Source organism: Gallus gallus, chromosome 3 (assembly GCF_016699485.2).
Source record: "Gallus gallus isolate bGalGal1 chromosome 3, bGalGal1.mat.broiler.GRCg7b, whole genome shotgun sequence".
Taxonomy (NCBI): domain Eukaryota; kingdom Metazoa; phylum Chordata; class Aves; order Galliformes; family Phasianidae; genus Gallus; species Gallus gallus.
This window is the reverse complement of record NC_052534.1, coordinates 105,664,011-105,687,761: the sequence shown is the minus strand read 5'-3', so window position 1 is coordinate 105,687,761 and position 23,751 is coordinate 105,664,011. Positions and strand designations below refer to the sequence as shown.

The 23,751-nt window shown below is 47.0% G+C and overlaps 1 protein-coding gene across 4 annotated transcripts in view; it reads right to left on the bottom strand.

The window, feature by feature from the left end:
• Positions 1 to 1,606: 1,606 nt before the first annotated feature.
• FZD3 (frizzled class receptor 3) overlaps positions 1,607 to 23,751 on the bottom strand; it is a 51,988-nt gene continuing 29,843 nt past the window's right edge. For 2 of the 4 annotated variants that reach the window (XM_046938426.1, XM_040696765.2), the window contains exons 4-7: positions 22,524 to 23,541; positions 6,409 to 6,557; positions 5,131 to 5,364; positions 1,607 to 4,848 (exon numbers count right to left, since the gene is read on the bottom strand). In XM_046938426.1, the coding sequence (XP_046794382.1) occupies positions 4,635 to 4,848; positions 5,131 to 5,364; positions 6,409 to 6,557; positions 22,524 to 23,541 (1,615 nt within the window). In that variant the 3' untranslated portion in view covers positions 1,607 to 4,634. The remainder of the gene's footprint in view (positions 4,849 to 5,130; positions 5,365 to 6,408; positions 6,558 to 22,523; positions 23,542 to 23,751) is intronic. The other 2 variants (NM_001271940.4, NM_001271941.4) reach the window with 1 other exon arrangement.

Below are 23,751 nucleotides of genomic sequence, written 5' to 3'. Positions count from 1 at the left end.
CCTGGTACTGCTGCCAGCGACCGGTGGTGAAATCACGTTGGAGTGCATCTGGAGGAGTCCCGGAGCTCCGTGGGGCTGCAGGTGACCTAAATGGGATCCAAGTTGGATGCGATTTCTACACCGTTAGTGTTTTTCTGGTGTTCAGCATCGTGACATTTCGGACGGAACAAAGACATGTGGAGCACCCGGCTCTGCATGCGGCAGCCTCCCCCTCTCCCAGCCCTGGGTGTTTCGGGCCCCGATCCCACCCCGCTCTGTGCCGGGCTCCCCCCGTGCCCCGGTGCCGGGCGCTGCCGCTCACGGGGTGGCACTGTTGTGTTAGAAATGCATGCAGGCCCGGGATCGTGCTCTTGGCCGCCGGTTCCCGCAGCCCTATCGGTCCCCACGGCTCTCTTGTGGGGTTCCCCAACCTCGTGGAGTCCTCAAGGCACCATGGTGCTGCCCCCCAAGCTGCATCCCCCATAACAGTGCCGGCTGCACCTCCGCAGCACCGAATCCAGGAGACGTCTCCATCCTGAGCATCTCTCTGTCTGAGCATCCCTCCATCCCATGAGCTTCCATTCATCCCTGTGGGCATACCTCCCTCCTTATAAGACTCATAGAATGGCCTGGGTTGAAAAGGACCACAATGATCATCTGGTTCCAACCCCCTGCTATGTGCAGGGTCGCCAACCAGCAGCCCAGGCTGCCCAGAGCCACATCCAGCCTGGCCTTGAATGCCTCCAGGGATGGGGCATCCACAGCCTCCTTGGGCAACCTGTTCAGTGCGTCACCACCCTCTGTGAAAGAGACAAGCGTCCTTCCTTCCCTGTGAGCACCCCTTCCTCCCTCCAACCACCCCTCCCACCCCAACAAGCAGCCTCCATCCCCACACGGCAGTGTCCTCTCCGCATCCCCCTTCTTCCAAGCTCTCCTTTACAAGTCTCCCATCCCCAAGACCCTCAAAGGCACTTTGTGCTTAAGGACGAGCCCTGCTAACGGTGAGAACAGAGGACAAGGTTCCCTGCATGCAACACCCCGAGGGCACTGGGAAAGCCCCCAAATCCCCCTGCAAGGGCGAACCGGCCCAGGAGCGGCTGCGTCGCCACAAATAAAAAATAAGAGCAAAGTTAACTTCTGTCTGATCCCATTTTCCTGCAGCCGAGCAGCTGGCTTGCTTCTCTTGGCAGAGGCAGCGCCTTATCTGATCGCAGTGCTGGAACGGGGGAGAGCAGAGGGCTTTGAAGGCAGCGCGGGAGCCGGCAGAGGTATGTCGGGGCTGGCTGCTTCTGACAGCTCCAGGTGGGATTTGCAGCGGGCTGTGTTGCAATGCAGGGCCCGGGGGGATTTCTCAGCAAAACCGAGCCCTCCGCTGCGTGGTGGGGCCAGCAGACAGCAGCAGGGCAGGAACGAGGGGGATGCAGCACCCGCAGGAGGAGAACAAAGGCTGTTTTGTGCCTTCGAAGGCAAAACACGAAGAAATAAAGTTTGCATTTGAAGTTCTGGATGTTCTAAAAACGCTTCCTCGGGTGCTGCCCAGGAGCGGCAGAGCTCAGCTCCGCGCCTCCCCCCGCAGGACCCTCCTTGGGGGTGGAATTCAGACACGGCGCAGTTTTGGACAACAGGACCGGGATTTTTACATGGTTTTATTAAAAACTCTTAAAGGTCTAAAATGAAAATGTACACCCACTACAGTATAACCAGTTTGTACACTCACAGGTAAAGTGCTAAAAATTAAACGTTACCGAAGCGACACAGGACTACTGGAACTGAGCCCACGCAGAGCTGAGCGAACCGGGCCGAGCACGGAGGCAGAAATGAAGGTACAGCCCCGATGTAAGCGTGGGATGAGCAACCCCGGCCCAGCAGCTGCTCGCTATGGGCAGAATGCACACAGAACATCCCGCCGTGTGCCAGAACGAACCCCGATCTGTTTAAAAAACATTGGCATAGGAGGGGAATTTCACATTCAAGTCTACATTCGGTCGTTAGGGCTGAAGCACGTGGGGATGCTCTGCAGCCCGGGCGCCCACTTCCCATTGTTGCTGCTTTGAGGTGCTCTGCTGCAAGCACCTTGCTGAGCTGTGGGCTCCTCCTGCAGCCCCTGGGTCGGGAGCACCTGGCAGCGCGTGCCCTGCTTCCATCTGGATTTAGCACAGGGGTGCAGGCACTGATGCAGCAGGTGCTGCTCATCTGTCCTTGGATGCTGTTTGTACAGCCAATAGCTGAAGCCTGTGCTGCTAAGCTGAGGTCTAGGCGCTAAGAAAATGCAGAGCACTTGAGAGCAGAGGGATTTACAGACAACTGAGGCTTTTTGCTGCAGTTTGGCTTTTAGGCTCCTCAAAAGATTACCCCTGAAGACCCGATATGGAGGGGGATCCACGCTGCCTTTCCATGCAGCACAAGCACAGCGTTGACTCACAATTCCATGATGGGAGTGGGGGGCGCCAACAGGAAAGCACCACCTAAATGTGCCCAGGTCACCCAGAAATCTTCCACACCCTGAGATGCAAAGGTTTGGCAGCCTCAGCCCTACAAGTGCATCCAGAGTGAGGCCATCTTCCCCCTGAAACAGGCTGCTGGGAAGAAGGTCTCTGAGTCCCAGGGAGGAGGAATGCTGTGCAGGAGCAGCATGTTGGTTCAAGTTAGGAAGATAAAAGGAAGGGTTTGGGGTTACAGAGGGAGGGGTGACAAAAAGCCCAAGTTTTTCCATCTTAATTACTTTTCTGGGTGACGAGAGCACTCTCCATCCATGTGTATGCAGTATATCAGCAAGGGACTGCTTAAATACCCCACCTGGAAACAACACGGGGATTAAACCTCACAAATTAGCTAATTTCTGGGAGGATGTACTTCAGGCCTCCCCCACTCCCCTCCCTGCCTCTAAGCAAGTCAAAGCACTCCTGCAATTAACAAGAAAGGAGCACTGGAAATTCAGCCAAGGAGATCAACATTAACACTTGACTTTCAGCAGTTCAGTGTTTACAAGAACTCAGATATTTGGCTTCTTTTGCAGGTTCAGATTCCAAAAGCTATCCTCCCTTTGAAGCAAGGAGTTAGTAAGTGTATTTCTAAAAGCCACCATGAGTCCCAGAGCAACCTGTGATTTCAAAGAGCGCACGGCTACGTGCTCTGCTGTTGTGTCATCAGCTGCAATTAACGTGAGTCATCGCAGCGCTGCTCAGTCTCTGCAGTGTGCATGGCGCTTGTTGCCCTGTTGCTGCCCTCGAGGCTGTGCCTTCTAAACACATACAGAGGCTTTTCAATGTGCCTTCAGCGGGTGAAGGAGGGAATTATGTAAGGACAATGAGAAAACAGGCATTTGTATCCCAGCAGAGATCTGCAGTCATTACTGAGGTAGGTTTAGGTGCAGCCAGCGCTGCTCGCGCTGAGCGGATCTGACAGCAGACGCCTCCAAAGATCAACTGTGCCATCAGGAACGCACCCTGACTTCTGCCTGCTGTGCCAGCAAAGACCTGCTGTACCCTACAAACCATTCACACACCAAAAAAGCCCAAACTGAGAATTCTCTGCTGTGAACCTATGGTAGGGAATGAAAAGAAAACAACCTGGAGTAGAAGTTGATCACGAAAGCACAGATACCTGCCTGCTCCTCCAGCAGCAAGGCAGCGGGTCGGGGCTCAGCTCTGTGCCCCAGTGCCCGACTTGCTCAGTGCAGAGCAAAGCCCCAGGAACACAGCCCAGCCCCGACAGAGCTCCTCGCAGCCATTTCGGTCCCAGCCTTCCTCACCTGCTCGGCGGGTCGGTCAGCAGTTTGTTCTGCTGGTGAGGAGAAGGCTGCCCATCCCGGTGCGGGGGATGAATTCACCTCTTTCCATCTTTAAATAGATCAGGAATGGGCGATCTCAGCTTTTGTACATTAATCTAAAAATAAGTGGCTGAATATTATCTAGATAACTGGTTTTAAAATTCCTCTCTTCCTACATAAATTGTAAACAAGTAGAAAATTTAAATAGTATTTTGTAAAAAAAAAAAAAAAAAAAGCAAGGACAATGCAAGTTATACAAAAAGCGCCCTTCCTTGCCTCCTTCCTCCCCCTCCCTCCACCCATCCCCACAGCTGAGCCTGAGCAGCCCTGAGAGGAGCTGGTGATCCTCAGCCATCTCCTCTCTCCTCCCAAACGCTGTTCCTCTGTTGCATTTCCAGTGTTATCTGTTACAAACGCCGCCACTGCCTCCCAGACGTCCTTTGTACAGCACTGAGTGTGGGCCCCTCCCTCTGTGAAGTCAAGGATCGGTTTGTTATCGGGTCAGAGACGTGGAGGAATTCCTTCAGTATCCAAAGGTTTCCTTATGCCCATTAGAAAACACGTCGGTGTGACCGCCAGTGAGCTGTCCGTGGTGGCACCTGCTGATGTGAAGACGCGTCGGAGGGAGGGGAAGGTTTTTCTTCGAGAATAAGGAATTCAGCAACGGTGGCTGATGGGTAAATAACAGTTATCAAATAAATAATTACCTACAGAGAGGCCCAAACGAGGCAAGCAGCTTGGCGCTCAGTGACTCAAGCTTGCTGAACGCTAGCTCTGATGCAGGCATGAGAACGGTGGCTTCAGAACGGAGAAGCCGGCCTCGGCTTCCTGGTGCACAAAAGCAGCAGCTGCCCAGAGGCAGTAATACCGAGCAGCGCCGCGAGGGTCAAGCGCTGGTCCCGTCCTCCTCGATGACGCGGTTCATGCTGGTGCCGTGCGTGATGTGTGTCAGGGGGTTGCTGCTCAGGTCCCTGATGCTGCTGTGGCGCGACTGCTCGTTGAGCCGATGGGAGCTGCTGTGCCGGGAGTGGTCGGTGAGCCGGGACATGCTGCCGTGAGGTAGTCTTTCCTCTATGCCTCTGTAGCTGCAGGGGGTGTACCTGGTGTGCAAACAGAGCGGACGGTTATTGTCAGCAGGGCAGTCTGGCAGAGCTCTGTTTTCCTACGTGTTTAGATCACGGAATCAGTCATTCAGGTTGGAAAAGATCTCTAAGATCCCCAAGTCCAACCCCAACCCACCCCACCATGCCCACTGCCCACGTCCCTGAGTGCCACATCCCCACGGTTCCTGAACAACTTCAGGAATGGTGGCCCCACCATCTCCCTCCGCCACTCTGAGCTCATGCCACTTCATGCACAACATGTAAGAGAAGGAAACGCACCGGCCGTCGCGTGAGCGGTGCAGGCTGCCATGGTAGCTGCTCACTTTGCTGTGCACGCTGCCTGCCTTGCTCCTCTGGTCGTCCAGCATGGCCAGCTGGGTGGAGGAGGCGTGGGTGGAGGTGCCCTGGGTGGAGGTGCCCCTGGACTTGCGGATGATGGGCGTGTTGGGATCCCGCAGAAGAGACTGAGCGAAATCTGGCTCTTGCAGCACCTGACGGCTCTCATTGACAACTCTGAACAAGGCATGCGGTTTGAACAGTTAATGTTAATTACTGCAATAAGAGGCATAAGATAATCACAGTAACAGCACTACAAGTATTTAACAAGCAGGACTTACTCACATTATAATTGCTCTGTTTGCCTAATTCTAAAGCGATTAGAATTTGGGTATTTGGGCAAAGTTCATATTCTTGACTCCTTCACACTCTCTGTACCTGATGTATTAAATGTTGTTAGCCACGTGTGTGTCCTACAAGGCTCTCTTTTGGATAAATCAACATTTGCTGCAACTCTACAGAAGTCATTTTACTTGAAGCTCAGCAGAGGTTCAGTTCTGCTACGGATGGCCAAGCCAACGCCATGGGGCAGCCACTATGGGGCTTGCTATGTTTGCAGATCTATTTTGAAACAGCCACTAAAGAGACAATATTTATGATTATGAAACCAGGTATTCATTGCTATTATATAATCAAATACACTGACTCTAAATTTATGCCATATCTCAGCCTAAATTGATTTTGGCCCTAAAGAAGCTATAACACAATCTTACTATAATTTTATCAGTCCACTTGGGCTTTACGATCAGGTGCGTATGGGAATATTAAATGCAGAGACAATTGCTTTTAACTGCAATCACTGTGAAAACAGCTTATGTTTAATTCCCATGTAATTATGTGATTCAGTGGACTAGATACCAGATAGGTACCTCTACAAATGACAACCCTCCATTCCACTTCTCAGCATACAGCAGAGAAGCTGTAATATTTACCAGAAACCTGATTCTTGTTCTGAAAACTGACAGAACAATGTAAATCTGGTTCTGGGACCACAGAATAATAATGGCTAAAAATGCGACAGGTCTTCAGGGCTTTATTTTTGGAGCTGTTGCTTGTGCTGTCCTCCTTTGCTTCACTGCAAATAACGACAGATTTCTGAGAAAGCTGACCCTACCTGCTCCTGTCCGTGCCTCCACAGGATACTGATCAAAATACTGCCAGGACCACAAGGGAGGAGGACTTCAGCCAGTATTCAGCTAGTCTGTCTGTCTCAATACTCACTCTTTTTTCCTGCGTCCATGGAAAAAGCTGGCCCACTCAAAACAGGTCTTTTTGCTTCCAACCCAGAAGACAGAGGGTATCCCAACTACTAAAGCCATGAGATATTTCATGAGGAAGAGGATCAGATCTGGACGACTCATCTGAGTGACCTGCAGAGAGAAAGAGACCAAAAAGAACATCATACAAACCATCATAGCTCGCTTCTCCACTTATTAACTCATTTAAAATAACTGTCTGTGCCTTGAGCCAAAGTAAACATCAACAGGGTTCCTTTGTTTCACGGCTCTAGAGAGCATGACTGAATGTGACGTACGATCCACTGTGGAGTAAAACAAAAGCCCCAACTGCTGTGAGGTCCCGGCCTTTATTTGTACTTCTGGTCTTTTGTCTGCGCCCTGAATAACTGTGAAATATTTTCTAGTCTGCAAGTTATAAAGACTCATTTCTTTGACAGAACTAACCTATATAAAACCAGGTGTTACGTTTGCTGTTGGGAAAAATCCCAATGAAAGGCCTCATGGGATGCTCATCGCTGACCCTTTATTCCCTGCCATTCACGGAGGGCTTTACCCTTGCTTTCCTTCCCTTGGGAACGCGAGGCATCACCAAGGTATGCTGACCTGCTTATTGCCAACTCCGACCTCCCCTCATTTATTCAACGTGACCAGATGAATTCTTGTGAATATTTGTGCAGATTTTTGCAAATATTCATCCAAAAAGGAGTTGTTAGGAAAAGGTGTGGAAGAAAATCCGAAGACGCAATTTCCAGATAGGTCTGTCATGCCACTCTAGAACAAACAGGCATCAAGGCCCTCTCTGGAGTCAACGACCCAACCCAAAAAGTGAGCAGTCGAGGGCAAATCTTGAAGAGCTGAGGATGCCGAATTCAATTTAGAAGCATCACAAGCATGATTCTATTTCTCAGAGTTCATCTCTGCATGAAACGGGATGGAGGCCTTTCCTAGGTGAGTTCTCTCCTCAGCACTGCTCAGTGTATTTCACATCAGACCACACACCTCCCGGCCCTTGCACACATGTGACCGCACAACGTGAGTCTTCTGGGTAGCTTCGGAGCCATTGCGTGAGGTTTCACTCATGAAAAAGAAATCAATATATTAACGGTGAACCAATAAAAACCTATCCAGGAAAATTAAGCCCTCAAAAATTAACCCTATTATCTCATTTCACAATGTGCAAATGTGGCATGAAGTGGAATAAGTGGTGAAATTCATCACTTAATGTAGGCAATGCTTGAGTAAATTCTTGTGTTTCCACACCGTGCTGCCTGCTGGCCTTGCTCTCATGGCAGAGCTGCCTGCCTCAGGTGAGTGCAATTCCCATTCTTGTGTTGAAAACAAAATGAGAGTTGGAGCACTGAGGCCCAACGTGTGATGAGGTGGTATTTTTATGTCCTGGATTGAGTCAGACTGCGTTATGCTACAGCGAACAGAAACGAGGTAGTATGTACGGCACGCATCCTTATCCCACTAAGGAAAAGATATTACTTCCATGAAGACATTGCATTGAATCATTTGATATCAAAGCTTCTGGCTCCACGCATTTGTGCAGGGTATTACAAATCATTCCAAGCAAAAGTTGAAATCAATTCACCAAATAGCTCCGGGTGAAAAGATGAGCACCCTGCTCTCTGGGCCAACAAGCTATTAACCGCCAGTGTGTGCATTTCTCAACCATGAGCTTCTTTGCACAAAGCCAGCAATCTGAGCAGGAAAACATGGTGGGCTCCCTAATCATTAATACTAAAGTGACTGCACCTGTTCTAAACAACATATCTGTGGATTAGGAGACATTAATTGCAATTAACAAAGGAAAAATAAGACTCGAAATCACTGCTCCAGGAATATAAAACTGTAACTATCAGGTACTTAAACCCAAAGCCTCCAAGCTCATCTCCAAAAAGTATGGCACTGATGTAATTCCAAACCCCAAACGCTGCCATTTTCGTTCATTAAGACAAAGAAATGACTGCATGGTTTTTAATAGCAGTAAAACCACACAGCAGCTCCCTTGTGCTTACCCTTGGATTCCTGCTATTGAAATCCAGGGGACCTCCACATTTGCTCTAGGCCTTCAGAGGCACTCAGCCAGCAGGGGAATGGGCTGAGATGGAGCTGCAATACAGGTGGTGTGCTCTGCTCCGTTCTGCTCTGCTCTGCTGTGCTCAGGCACGTCCCGCCAGCAGCATGGGTACCGATGCTTCGCCGAGCAAAGACCAGCAAACAAGTTCTGTCAGCTACAAAGATTGCATACGTGATAGCAAGGCTTCACAACCCACCCCTGCTCCCATCTGCTGGGCTCGTGCTGCAGCTGGGCTGGTGTAGGGTGTGAAACACTTCCCTTGCTGAGCACAGAAAGACATCGGTGCGAATGCACCGCTTCCCTGCCGAACCCACAGTAGCAGGTGTTCAGAAAGGAGGTTAAAAACATCCATTTCAGCATTCCTCTGGGGAAAAACAATGCCTCTTTGAAGGCACACTGTTAATTTAAGATGCTTATATAACTAATTTCTGAATATCTTCCCCTTCTGCCCCTGAACGATCAATCACGGTTGCTTTTTAGTGACAGAGACCAGTGGCCTCTTCCTGCTGCAACGTATGAAATCACAAATTAATGAGCTTGCAGCACATGTGGAGTGAAAGCACAAACCCAACACCTGTCCCCCTCCTTTGGGGCACGGTTCCACAATAAGGCCGATCATTTGATATTTCCCTAAGGATGAAAAGCAATGAAATTCAAATTAACTCATCCTTTTGTTGAAAGCAGAGGAAGCAGGGAAAGACCAAAGGGAATCTGATCCAACAGTCTCGCTTTCATTACCATTTCCATCACTGTCACTGCTTTGAAATTTAGAATATTATACACGTGCTGCTCATTTCCCAGCAAAACGCAGTTGCATTTCTCTCTGTAAAATCAAATTATTTTTCCAGTTCATTAAAATCTTGCCCGTTTTACTCCACAGGCAAATGAGGATCCATGCAACCTCCCTGGCTATGGGGCAGCACGAGCTGAAGCACCAAGCAACTCCAAGCACCCATTCAATTGGGAACGGCCAACCTGATGTAGCCCTGACGTAAGAGCTGGTGAAGAAGACAGCCCATCCTTCAGCGGCTTCAGACCGGGTCAGGTCAGTGTGAAACAGTCACAGCAGGGCCTGGAGACGTCCAAAAGAAACTAAAGGAAGCTGTTCTGGCTCTAAATGCCCGAAGCCGCATGGCAACGCTATTCTGAGCGGAATAAATACGAACATTCAGGTCCCGTACGGCAGAATGGCTGAGAGCTGTCATACAAGAACACTGATGCCTCTTGTTTCTTGCTCTCAGTTGCACTTTTCTGCATACTGCAGGGGCACGAAAGCTCCGTCCATTAACTCTGCCCATCGGATCACAGTGAAATAATTGTTAGGACAATTATGAGAAAACATTAGCAAATATTCTCCAGAATTACTTAATAACTACCGAGTTGCTGTATGCTCAGAGAGGAAACTAAAGCAGCGTGTTCAGTCTGTGCAACTCGGGCCAACCTGACCCAAGCTAAAAACAAATAAAGCAATGCAATAAGAGCGTTAAGGTTACCACCTTGATAGGCCAGAGGCCGTTCTGGAGGAAACATTCCCAGAGATGTCAGGCGTTGGCTCCAGCACTGCACATCTGTCTCACAATGCCAAATGCATCCAAAGCACTTTTTTTCCCCTGAGAATTCAACCTGTGTGCCTAAGAAATCCATCCTTATGAAAACTGCCTCTACAGTGCCTCTGAAATACAAAGCATTATATTTTAGAAGGATTTCACTTGACCTTCTCTGCCACGCTACAGGAAAGAAATTATTCAGTCCTTAGAAGATCAGCAGTGGCTTTCAGTAGATGTCTTTTGTCTGCATCGGAGCCCCATCATCTACCAGCACAACAGCTTTGGGTAACGCAGCGGCGGAGCGACCTGCCACAGAGCTGCAGGCTTCTCATCATCCATCTCCTTGAAAAGGGCTCCCACAGGACAAGCAGAAAGGCCCTGACTCACGGCTGCAGCCTAATACCTCGCCTCCAACACATCCGCCCTTCAGGCCCTGCGGTTACTCACAGTGCCAGCCAGGAGCTGCTGGTAGCAGGCGTGCTGCTGGCTGCTCCTGCCTGCACCAGGTCCCACAGCTGTCCTGTGCCAATCCTGGGACGTGCTGACCTGCAGCTTCAGGGAACGACCGCTGGGAGAACAGGCCAAGGGAAAGCTGGGTCTCAGCGAAGCTGCTGGGATCTCATGCAGTTGGTGGCTTTATCTTGAAATGAAAGACAGCGTTCAATCGCAGCAACTGATTTTTTAAGCGCCAGCAATGGTTTGTAATTAAAGAGACTACCCAAGTGCCCGCGTTCTGATTTGTACCAGAAGCTCCTGCTGCCATTCACAGAAATATAGCTCCTTGACTTCAGATATTAGCACTGCACTTGGAATGAAACAGTGAGTCCAGAGAACAAACAAAAAATCAAATGAATCAGAAAAAGCTCTGCAGCATTAACATCCACTTTGGCATTATATTCTCCTTCCTGAACATATTCAACCCTTGCTGCAGCAGCCAGCAATGGCACATGAGCCCGCTCAGTTCTCCAGCTCCAGCCCTCAGCTCCTCCAGTTTGCTGCGTAATTCTCTCATTTCCAATTGTGCTTCACGCATGAGCACATTACCACCCTGCCAGCACTGCCTTAGACTTTAGCAGCTATTTTCAGTGTTCTAAAACTAACTGCATCCCTTCTTACCCTTCTACAAGGCTATGCACACCCATACATCCTGCTTGGGTTTCCTTAGGAAAGCCCTATGCTTTGACCACAAGGCTTGGCTACGTGATGCCCACTGCTTCCAACCTTTCAAACAAGAGCATGCAGCACGCTGACATTATTCATGTCACATCTCTACCTAAAAACTGCTCTGAGTTCTCTCTCAAAGCAGCTACTCCAGGATTAGGGATGAAAGTATTTTTGTGTATTAAAGTTGAGAATCACAGAATCATAGAATGGCCTTGGTTGAAAAGGACCACAATGATCATCTGGTTTCAACACCCTGCTATGTGCAGGGTTGCCAACCAGCAGACCAGGCTGAGCATATACAATAATGCATTTTTGCATCCCAAACTTCAAATGTGAGCAGTATCATTGTGTGCTCAAAGCATTACCTCTGATTTGGGAATGCTCTCTATCTCTCTACTATCTTCCTATTAGGTACCTTTCTATTTGCAGGCTATTCTGAACTTGATTCCATTACACCACTAAGCAATCTCTCCAAGTGCTCACAGTGGGAGCTGGACTTCGTTGCGCACGTTGTGCCCTGTGGCACCACAGATACAGTGTCTGGAATTCCAATTTCCTGGAAAGCCAACAAAACTGCTCAGTGGTACAACTATCAGGGCTGCCCGTTTCAATGCAAGTACTCTTCTGAGACTGAAGATTTAAAAACACCTTAAAAATCACAATACAAGAGAAACACAGGTGAGAAAAGGAAGAAAGACGGAAACACCATTTAGCATCTCAGAGCTGATAAGACCAACCCTACAACAGTCAAGGAACTCTAGAGAGCACAAGGACAGCCACCCAAGTGGAACTCACTGCGAGGCAGAACAGTTAGGCTCACAAACACCGGGGTTCAGCATTTGCTGAGTTTTTGGCAGAAATGCACATCCACACCAAACCAAAGATGTTCTACTTGCCAGCTGGCCCACAGCCATTTTGGCATGGCTGTCCAACACCTCAAAGCAACTTGGAAACCCAGTGAAAAGAGTCAGAAGCATCAGTGAATGCCTGGGCGCCAACCTGTGCGACCCACTGTAGGGGGTTGGACTCCATGATCTCTTGAGATCCTGTGGTTGTGTGAAATCAGAGCTCCAAACTCAATGTTTTTCCTATCCTTTCAATAGCAATGAAAACTCAATGGGAAAAAGAGTGCTTCCTTGATAATCAGAACTAAAGGCTGTTCTAGATAGGAAAGCTGCTTATTAAAAAGAGAACAGAGTGAAATTAAGAACTCAAATATAGCAAGATCTGACCTCCTTTGACAAATCACCTCCAGCAAAACAGGGAACAAAAAGGAAATAGGCAAAAAAGTGACCTTGAGCAGTCACACATAGGTACACGGACCACTCTGCCTGTCTAAAGATAATGGTTGAGGAATCAGCACTTCCCTTTGTCTCTAGCTCAGTCAATCCAATTAGAAAGAAAAAACGAGACAGGAATGACTCACATGGATGAAATGATTGCTTTCACTCAATATGTTAATGCACTGGAAATTATATGCATGTGAAGGTGAGATAAGAGAATACTGTGCGTAGTATGTAGGATTAATCAGTCCTAGATGTGCACGGAGACAGCACTGATATTACTAAAGCTGAAGAGAAGTGTGGCTCATCATTCCCATTTGCTCGGTCTCTTCTGAGTAAACAGCAATAAGGAAAAGATTGTTTTTATCTCACCTTTTTTTTTGAGGACAGAATAATTGGATTCAACGAGAAGCAGTTCCTTAGGGCAGATTTAAGCAAATCCATTAGCTCTTCTAAGAGGAATTCTAAACAACAACTAATGAAAAAGAGGGAGGAGAAATGAAGATTTATAGACATCTCTAAATCTATTCTCTTTATGCCTGTGCCACACACAAGCGGTGCTAAGACATCTCTTAACAAAGCCTCTTTTCTTTATCCAGCTTACTGCACTCCCCCGCACGTTTCTGAAGGCCCACTGTAACACAGATGGTAGAACAGCTGAGATTTTGTGTTTAAAATATCATGGCAGAACCCCCGATTAGTGGAGGAAACAACAAAAACCGGAACATGCACTGTATTGCTGCAAACTCAAATGGGGAAACTACCCAGCTTAATCTGCACGCCCAAAGAAGCAGAGCCTGCATCTCAACAATGACTTCTTGTCACTGTTTTTGCTAAGATGTCTGCAAGCCCCATCTTTTCTTCTCTTTGGTCTGCGTGTGCAATTGTCCTAAAGCACTTGTGCGTGAAAATAAAGCCTGTGTCAACAAGGGTTACCCTTCACCCACAGTGCAGCCATGGGAAAAGACATTCAGCTACGGGAGCGTTTCGGAGCTGCACGCAACTCAGCTTTACCATCGCACAGTTTAAACTCCCCAGCACACATTCAAATGCCTAGCAGTAAGTCTCGGGGTGGGGGGGGGGGGGAGAGTCTGTTCTGTGTATGGAAAAACCAAACCCAAACACGGGCTGTAAAAGCTGGGCTGAAACGTCTAGCAGTGCATCTCTGGGCCGTTCAGCAGTGAGGGAACGAAGGCAGATGAGTGCACGCTCCCATCACCTGGCTCACAGCCTACCAGTGCTTTACCACCAGCGTCGCTTCTCAGTTGGCACCGGCTTGTAAGAGAGCCTCCCTGTGTTGAAAGGGTTCTGCAAGAAGCCAAGCACGGCCTCCAGTTTCAGTTCTCCCGCAGTTCAGGGCACCAGGTGGAAAGCAAAGCAAGGACCAACCCGTGCCAAGTGGGAATTGAATGCACTTCAAAATGGTACCCCCGCCCCCGTTACGTGGGCAGCTCTACAGAGGGATGCAAACCAAGCAGATAAAACACCTTATAACTGCTGGCCAACCAGGAGTCTGCAATGAAGAGATATTTATCTTGAGAGTTCATTCTGACGCATCTAAAACCGCCTTGGAAATTCGCAGTAGAAAAATGAATCGGATCAAAAAGTGTATTTGGGAAAAAGGGAAACGAAACCCGACAAATTCCTGATCCTAAAGCTGACATAACTGCTAATATTAAAATCCAGCTCTCCAAAGTTAATTGTCAATTAATGCATTAACAACAATCTATAATGCAGTACAATTTAAATATTAACAGATATATATTAGCAAGCCTGTACTTGGTTTCCTTTGTGCCTGCACTAGGTACACAGAACTGCCACCGACAGAGAAGAGGCTCCCTTAACAAAACATTCCTTCTTTTTAAGCTCTTGGTAGCTTAGGTAACCACCATTAATCCTCTCTTTTCTCCCTGACACCAGCAATAAGCAGAAGTGAGTGGGTGAGAATTCCCATCTTCAGTAAAAACCCATCTGACACTGCTGCAGAGCAGGGCTGGGGCTTGGAACGAAACAGATCAAGCGGAGGGGGAAGAAGAAGTCAGGAGAGACTATTTGTGTTGCTGCTAGAAATGACAGCTGGCTTTACATCTTCTTAAAGCATCCCTCTTAACAGCGAATTACTTAAAAATACCGTGGTGGTTCTCATTTTTTAAAGCGAAGATCACAAGGAAAACAGAAAAGACTTCAGGGGATGGATAGGCAAGGCACAGGAACTGCTTCAACAGCTCGCTCAGGACACCAGCAAAAACAGCTGCGTTGTGCTCATCATTCATGTGAAAAACGTCTTCTCCATCAGTAATGGAAGCAGGTTTGTATTATGCTTAGCAAAGCAAAATTATATCTGTGGGATTCCCAAACACAACCCTGTGTCCTTCCAAGCACTGTGGTCTTAATTCTTCTTTATGTCTTCTTTTCCAAGAGCAAAAAACAGTTTCTTTCAGGATCTAGAAAGTGTTTAAAGGGTGTTGATGCGTATCCTCAATCTCAACAAGAGAAGTTGGAAAAAAAAAAACAACAAAAACCCACCAAAAATACCCACCCCAAAACTCTGCTCTCTCTGCCCCCAAAACATCCCTAGAATTTTCCAGCAACAAATCCTAATTATATTAGGATACATGTGAATACGAACAAATGTGACCTCTTCCACCAAGCAATACATTAAGCCCGGGTACCATTCATCTGAACACAAACAAAGCAGTACAGGAGTGTCCCTATCCCTGCTTCAAGGCAGAAAAGGAAGCTAGGAGGGACACCTGAGACAGAAACATCTGAAATGAGATAACTGAATGGTGCTCAGTAACTGTACTTTCCATCTTCACATTGATTTCAATCTAGTATATGCCTAATATTTTACATCTGAAATTGCACTGCTTGTATGAGGTCAAGCCCAAAAGCTGAAGAAATGTACAACAAAGGGATGTAGACAGCGTGCAAATGCTTAGTGCTGCTCTTAGGTTAAATCTGTTGGAAACTGAATGGATATTCAGCCTGCAGCACAAAACCGAGCTCCTAATGGAAAATAAAAAAGAAAGTGAGTTTCCAACACAAAACAGACTTTGCAGTCTGTTCTGAACTTATCCTGCCAGCAAGTCTTCCCCATCTACAGAGAATCAAATGTGCTACCAAAGCTCCTTCCATTCTCCTAAATAACAGCCATTAGGGAAGTAGGCAGCACTGTGTTTACTCTCAGCAAGTTGAGCACCAAAGTGTTTCAACCCAATGAGATTTTTTGCCCGTGTGGTTGGGCAAGTTGTGAATATCAGATCACAAGCAAAGATAATTCATAGCACTTGGTTTCATTTCTCAAAGATTCACTGGGATAGCAAATGCCTTTGAAATAGTTTTTTTTCTCTTGCTTCTCTTTAATATCTAAATTAGATGTCTTTCCCACCAGCACAGTGCCCAGCCCAGCCCTGAGGCATCTGAGAAAGCGGTGGGGAGTCTGGATACGCTCAGATCTAACAGGAATGTGCCTTAACTCAAGACCTTCCATATTTTGCAGAATACCTGATTTTGTGGATCAGCCCAATTAACCTTTTCAGGCTTTACACAGTTCAACTATCGGAGTAACAGAAGAGGTAAAAGCCTTTAACATCACAATCTGCCATTCCAAGAGAGCAAGGCCATACTGACCATTGAGTGCTGACTTTTTGTAAGAGGAATGTACGTTGCAAGCAATCGTAGAATCATAAAATCATAGAATCGCCAAGGTTGGAAAAGACCCACAGGATCATTCAGTCCAACCATTCGTTTGCCCTTCACCAATGGTTCTTGCTAAACCATGTCCCTCAACACAACATCCAAACGCTCTTTGAACACCACCAGGCTCGGTGACTCCACCACCTCTCTGGGCAGCCCATTCCAGTGCCTGACCACCCTTTCAGATACGTAGTATTTCCTAACGTCCAGCCTGAACCTTCCCTGGCACAGCTTGAAGCCATTCCCTCTCGTCCTATCACTGTCACACGAGAGAAGAGGCCGACCCCCAGCTCACTGCAACCTCCCTTCAGGTAGTTATAGAGAGCAATAAGGTCTCCCCTGAGCCTCCTCTTCTCTAGACTGAACAATCCCAGCTCCTTCAGCCACTCCTCATAAGGCCTGTGCTCCAGACCCCTCACCAGCTTTGTTGTCCTTCTCTGGACACGCTCCAGGGCCCCAATATCTTTCTTACAGCAAGGGGCCCAAAACTGAACACAGTACTCGAGGTGCGGCCTCACCAGTGCTGAGTACAGGGGGACAATTACTTCCCTGTTCCTGCTGGCCACGCTATTTCTGATACAAGCCAGGATGCCATTGGCCCTCTTGGCCACCTGGGCACACTGCTGGCTCATGTTCAGTCTGGCGTCAATCAACACCCCCAGGTCCATTTCCTCTACACAGTCTTCCAGCCACTCTGCCCCAAGCCTGTAGCGTTGCCTGGAGTTATTGTGGCCAAAGTGCAGGATCCGGCATTTGGTCTTGTTGAATCCCATCCCATTGGCTTCAGCCCAGCTATCCAACCTATCCAGATCCCTCTGTAAGGCCTTGCTACCCTCATGCAGATCAACACTTCCAGCCAGCTTGGTGTCATCTGCAAACTTACTGAGGGTGCACTCAATGCCCTCATCCAGGTCATCAATAAAGATATTAAAGAGGACAGGCTCCAGCAGTGACCCCTGGGGAACACCACTCGTGACCAGTCGCCAGCTGGATTTAACTCCATTCACCACCACTCTCTGGGCCCAGCCCTCCAGCCACTTCCTTACCCAGCCAAGAGTGTACCCATCCAAGCCACGGACTGCCAGCTTCTGCAGCAGAATACTGTGGGAGACAGCGTCAAAGGCTTTGCTGAAGTCTAGGTAGACTACATCAACAGCCTTTCCCTCATCCACCAGACAGGTCACTAGATCATAGAGGGAGATGAGGCTGGTCAAGCAGGACCTGCCCTTTGTGAACCCATGCTGGCTAGGCCTGATCCCCCGGTTGTCCTGCACATGCCGCGTGATCTCTCTCAAGACAATCTGCTCCATAATCTTCCCCGGCACCAAGGTCAGGCTAACAGGCCTGGAGTTCCCCGGATCATCCCTGCAGCCCTTCTTGTAGATGGGATCATGTAGATGGGAATCACAGAATGGCTTGGGTTGGAAGGGACCTCAGGGATCACGAAGCTCCAACCCCCCCGCCACAGGCAGGGCCACCAACCTCCACCTCTAATACCAGCCCAGGCTGCCCAGGTCCCCATCCAACCTGGCCTTGAACACCTCCAGGGATGGGGCATCCACAGCCTCTCTGGGCAGCTGTTCCAGCACCTCACCACTCTCAGAGTAAAGAACTTCCCTCTGATATCCAACCTAAATCTTCCCTCCTTCAACTTAAAGCCATTTCCCCTTGTCCTGCCATTATCTACCCTTTCAGAGAGTTGAACCAGCCTTGGGGACAGATTTTCCTCAGTATCTATTTCACTTTGCAGCCAAATTTATCTTAGTTTTAAGACATATGTCCGTAGATTGGAGTAAATCACAATGTTCCAATTTGATTGCCTTTGTCACTCCCAAGAGGAACAAAAAGAGGAACCACAGGGGGTTGGGATGGGATATCTGTAGGGTCCCTTCCTTCCATCCCCTATGGTTCTATGAAAACTCTGCCAGTCTCCTTCGTTCTTTGTACAACTACATCCTGTAGATGTGATTATTTTATGATTGGACTCCCTGATTTTTTTCCTCAATGCTGCATCTCACCTTGATGCAAAAATTGCGCTACACTCTCATGAAAAAGATCATATATCAGAGATACGTTCTCCAGGTCAGAATTTGAATGCACACAGCCCAGCTCAGATGCTACATGTTCATGATGGGAGTACAAGGCCCTGTGGCTGTGCAAACTGGTTTTATTTTCCACTGCATGAACTCTTCTTCCAGAAAAACATCCATCTATTTTTTTGAGGCCAAGCATAAATTTCTTTTTTATGGTCACAAATGGAAAGTGAGGTATCAACATAAAAGTCAGCTGCTCCTTTGAATATTGGTGTGTTGAAAGTAGACTACAAAGACACCGTTTGCCCCTCAAGAACAAGAAGAATGTCCCAGCCACGGTGAGAATGGAGGCGAACAGGTTAAGGCACTGTCAGGCTGCTGTGAGTAGGGATTTCAGAGGAGTGATCCTGACTGGAAAGTTTACATCACTGCAATTACTGTGAATGGTCCTTCTAGCACAAAAGCCATAAAATAATTATTTCTGGTAATAGCTTATTCAATTTGTCATCATTCGCATTGAAAGAAGGATGATTGAACATAGAAGCCTTAATATTTTAAGCTAAATTAAGAAATTTCTCCAGGCTGGTACTAAACTCAACTCCCTGAGTTGTTCACTCCCCAGAACCAGTCTAAGCGCACACAGGAACCTAATGAGGTTCAACAAGGCCACATGCAAGGTGCTGCACTTGGGTCAAGGAAATCCCTGATATGATATGATCCCTGATATGGGAGAACTTGAGAGCAGCCCTGCAGAGAAGGACTTAGGGGTCCTGGTGAACAAGTAGCTGGGCATGAGCCAGCCAACAGTATCCTGGGCTGTATCAGCAGAGGGGTGGCAGCAGGGCAGGGAGGTGATTGTCTCCCTCCACTCTGCCCTTGTGAGGCCCCACCTGCAGTACTGCATCCAGGCCTGGAGCCCCCAGTACAGGAAGGACATGGAGCTGTTGGAGCAGGGCCAGAGGAGAGCTGTGAAGATTATCAGAGGGCTGAAGTGCCTCTGCTATGAAGAAAGGTTGAAGGAGTTGGGCTTCTTCAGCATGGAGAAGAGAAGGCCGCAGGGAGACTTCATTGCATCCTTCCAGTACAAGAGGGAGCTTATAAGCAGGAAGGGGACCAGCTTTTTACATGGTCTGATAGTAATATGACAAGGGGGAATGGCTTTAAACTAAAAGAAGGGAGATTAGGTAAGATGTTAGGAGGAAATTCTTTACCCAGGCAGAAGTGAGGCCCTGGCACTGCTACCCGGAGAGGTTGTGGATGCCCCATCCTTGAAGGTACTCAAGGCCAGGTTGGAGGGATACTGAGCAGCCTGATCTAGTCGATGGCAGCCCTGCCCATGGCAGGGGATTGGAAACAGATGGTCTCTAAGGTCCCCTCCAACCTAAGCTATTCTGTGAAGTTGATACCCACAAAAACAATGCATCTCTCCTGTAATGGGGAAAGTACAACTACATTTCTTGGGTATACCATGAATAATTATTACTTCTCAACATACTTGTTTTGTGTTGCTTTCTGTTGTTACAGGATACTAAAGGGAACAATAGTCCCTCCACTCAATTTCCGATGGATTAAGCTCTGTGCCCGCACAACCACAGCACGAGAGGGATGACTGCTGTCTGTTTTTGGCATTTGCTGCCCAGACTAAAGCTGCTACGTGACCTGCAGCAGCCAAAAATTCTAGAGAAATGTGAGCACCAGGATGTGCTCATGAGGAGAGAGCTGCTGCATGCGTTCAGAAAACCTTCCCATGCTTCCTTGTCTCCCCCAGAAACTGGGAGTGCAGAGTGAGGGCAAGCTAAGGTAACAGCAGCTCCAGTTTGCCCTGCATCTTCTCCTCAAAGAGAGGGAATATTGGAATATTTTCATACCTTTGTGGCAAAAAGAAAAAAAAAAAGCTTTCACTGATATGCACAGGATTTACACTGCTCAGATTAACAGAAATAGCAGGAATGGCATGGATCTAATTCTGTCAGGCCAGACAGCAGGTAGAAGAGCTATACATTTTGCAAGGTAAGCAACAGGTGCCTCCTAGATCCCACAAATAACACAGTGATATGCAGCCAGCTTGACCGCGGAAGCACACAGGTAGCCAGAAAAAAAAGGGCAAAGCATAAAGGTAAAAGGTATCTATTTGCTTTCTGTACTTTGGGATTTTCAGAAACTATTTTGCCCATTTTAAGTAGTCAATGAAATATGCCCATGCTTCACTTGAACGCCATTTGCTGAGGCTCTCACTGGCTTGGCAGCAGCCAGGAGCATCTGCAGCACGATCATCTCCTGCACAAGGCAGCCACCCAGGAGAGACGTGCTGGTATCAGCTGCATATTCCAACCCCCCATTAGTGGTCTTCCAGAGTGATTTACTGTGGCATCATCCTGTGATGACAAAGCTGAAGCAACGGTTGAATGGACCGATGAATTTTTAACCTCGGATTTGCTGGTGTTGGAAAAAGCACGCCTACACAAGCAGCAAACTCCAGCTACAACCCAGCTAAGTTATGCACAATAAACCCTATACTTACTGTGGAATCAACTCAGTTTAGGATAAATTTTTCTTCAAACACGAAAGAATTGAAATTCAAATATTTGAAACCAGAGTTCAATAACATTAAGGCTGAAAAATATACCGCCTTGTTTATGAGTGACACTCTCTAGAAAGCTTTAAGTTTCCTCCAATTTAATAATTTATTTCACTTGCACGAACTAAGTATAAAATGATTTCTCCCCACTGCTCTGTTAATCTGCTTCAGTTGTATGTCCAGATAGTTTAAATGGAGAAGCATGTTCAGCTTAAGAAAAAAAAATGGAATGGGTTAGAAGAAAAACCTTTCTAACACTCCCTAGGGTCTATGGGTCCTTCAACCCAATTTGACATGAATGAAAGCATTATTGTTCTTTTGACTCCTGCTGAGCCATTATGTTAATAGTTTTCTAGAGACTTGAGCAGAGTTTTACTACATGTTTTCATCATTCTACAAACCAGGATTCTGGTCCCAAGACATCAGAAGTTTCAACCTTTAAAACAGTTTTTGTTCTATGTTATGAGAAAGCAATATACATTTTGGACAGACACATCGAAGGGCATTGGAAAACAACTGAGCGAAAAACACGTCTCTCTCTTTCTCTCTTTGTATGCATTAATCAATTTAACATATTAAAAACTGCAGCAATGAAGAGTCAATCAAGCAAATGAAAGTGAACACACCCACTGACAGATATTTCCTGCCATAAAAATGCTCACACATTGGATGGGAGGGAAGAGTCACACCCTAATAAAATGTAACACAGAAAACAAGAAAAAGGGTTAAAAGGTAATAAAAGGATTATTATCAAGCTACATAAACTAAGCCAAACCTCTAAGTGATATTTTACTGCATTAAAATGTGAGCTTTGATGATCCAGCTGGTGTTTCAACTGTTTTAGAGCCAAAATACTAACTTCTTTAAAATATTTACACCACCATGTAATAGATGGTTGCTGTACAGCCCTTTTGAATTAAAGTTGCTTTCAAATAAGTTGCAGAAGAAATATTCCAAATCCAATTCACCACTTTGGCTCAAAAAAAAGGAAAGTAGGATTTGAGTAATTAACACAATACTTACTCTGCAACTGTAATAGCGTAATAATGAAGTAAATAGTGGACAGCTTGATATCTAATGCTCTTAACTGCCTTCTGTCCCTGTGATAGTTCAATTAAACAGCAAGCAGGTACATGTAATTTTCTTTACAGACAGAACTGAAGAGCTGTAAGCTCTGATTTTTCTCAGGAGACATTTCAAATCAGATTTTACATAGTTGTTTCTGACATGTGCATAGATTGCTCTAAAACAAGCATAGAATGTGTAGGCTGATCAAGGCAACAAAACTGTTAGGGAAGACCAACACAATCTAGGAAAAGCAGTAAGGAGGCTGATTACAGCTCAGCTTAAATGCCAAAACTCCTACCGCATCTCTAGAGACCAAAAATAAACTCACTAAGATCTGTTCGTCAAGTTGGTTTAAAACAGTATCTTTATAACCTGTGTAGGTTCTATTCAGCCAAGAAACTCCAAAGACATTATCTATAACAAAGATGTACCAAGCAGCTTATGCAAAGCTCCAGTTTTGCAATAATACTTAGTCCTCCAGAAGGCCTAAGTCTTCATCCCAATAACTTGAGCAGGGCAAGAACTTCCCTTATAGGAGTAGCACCACTTTCAATTAAGGATGGCAATTAAGTCTTAACATAGCCCCACAACATCCAGTTTCTGCACTGCTGAACACTTCAACACTTCATATTGATTTCCTCACCTGGTAGGGACACGGGATGTGATATTCCCTGCAGCGTTCTTGAATCCACGTCGTCTCCCACACACCTCGATAAGCCTGCTCATAGAAATAGCAGCCAATTACAACCAACAGTGGCACGAGGTACAGAACACTGAACACGCCAATCCGGATCATGAACTTCACTAGCTTGTCCTGGTTCTCTTTTTCTAATGGGATTTCAATGCGAACCCGATTGAGAGAGATAATGCCAGCTAGCAGAAGGGAAACTCCAACAACAACATACAGGCAGAGGGGTGCAAGTACAAAGTATCTTAATGCATCCACATCATAGAGGCCAACAAAACATACGCCGCTAATATTGTCACCTTCAATTTTATTCATTGCTAAGAGGACGATGGTTAGAGTTCCTGGAATGCCCCAGGCACTGGCGTGGAAGAGCAATGCTTTCTTCTCGATTGCTTCACTGCCCCATTTTGGCACAGCTGCCAAGAACCACGTGATGGTAAGAATGACCCACCAAACACTGCCAGCCATGGTAAAGAAATAGAGCACCATGAAAAGCATGGTACAGGCTTTGTTGTGAGAGCCCTGTGTCACTGTAGAAGCCTTGTACTGGGCAGGACTAGACGCATTACACGCTACTCGGTCTTCAAGCAGAAAGCCAATGAAGAAGATTAATGACACCATCATGTAACAGACAGCGTAAAATATTATCGGTCTTTCTGGATAGCGAAATCTTGTGACATCGATCAGAAAAGTTAAAAAAGTAAACAAGGTAGCAGAAAGGCAGACGATGGAGATCACTCCGATGAAGTAGCGAGCAAAGGAGAGCTCTTCACGCCGGAAGTACATATTTGGGCAAGGAGGGGAACAGTCCCGTACCCTCAGGAAAGAGTAACCCAGATCAGGGTCTATTTTCAACTCTCGAGGACACCAAAAACCATAATCCCTCTGCACTGCCATGGGGGCCTCTTCTGTGGGCTCCCCACCCAAACTGAGGTCAACAAGACGAGGATATGGCTCATCACAATCCGGGAATCTAGAAAGTAAGAAAGAATTATTTACAAGAAGTACACGTGTAATGTGCAAAGACTACTAGCCTCATTTCTTTGTCTGATTTTAGACACAGAGACAATCCACATGACAGGTAATCCACAAACTACTACACCATACATAAACAAGCTTTAGAACTTATTGTCCCAGGCTGCAGTAGATGTTGAAACTATAAAATATGTGTGAAAATACAGAA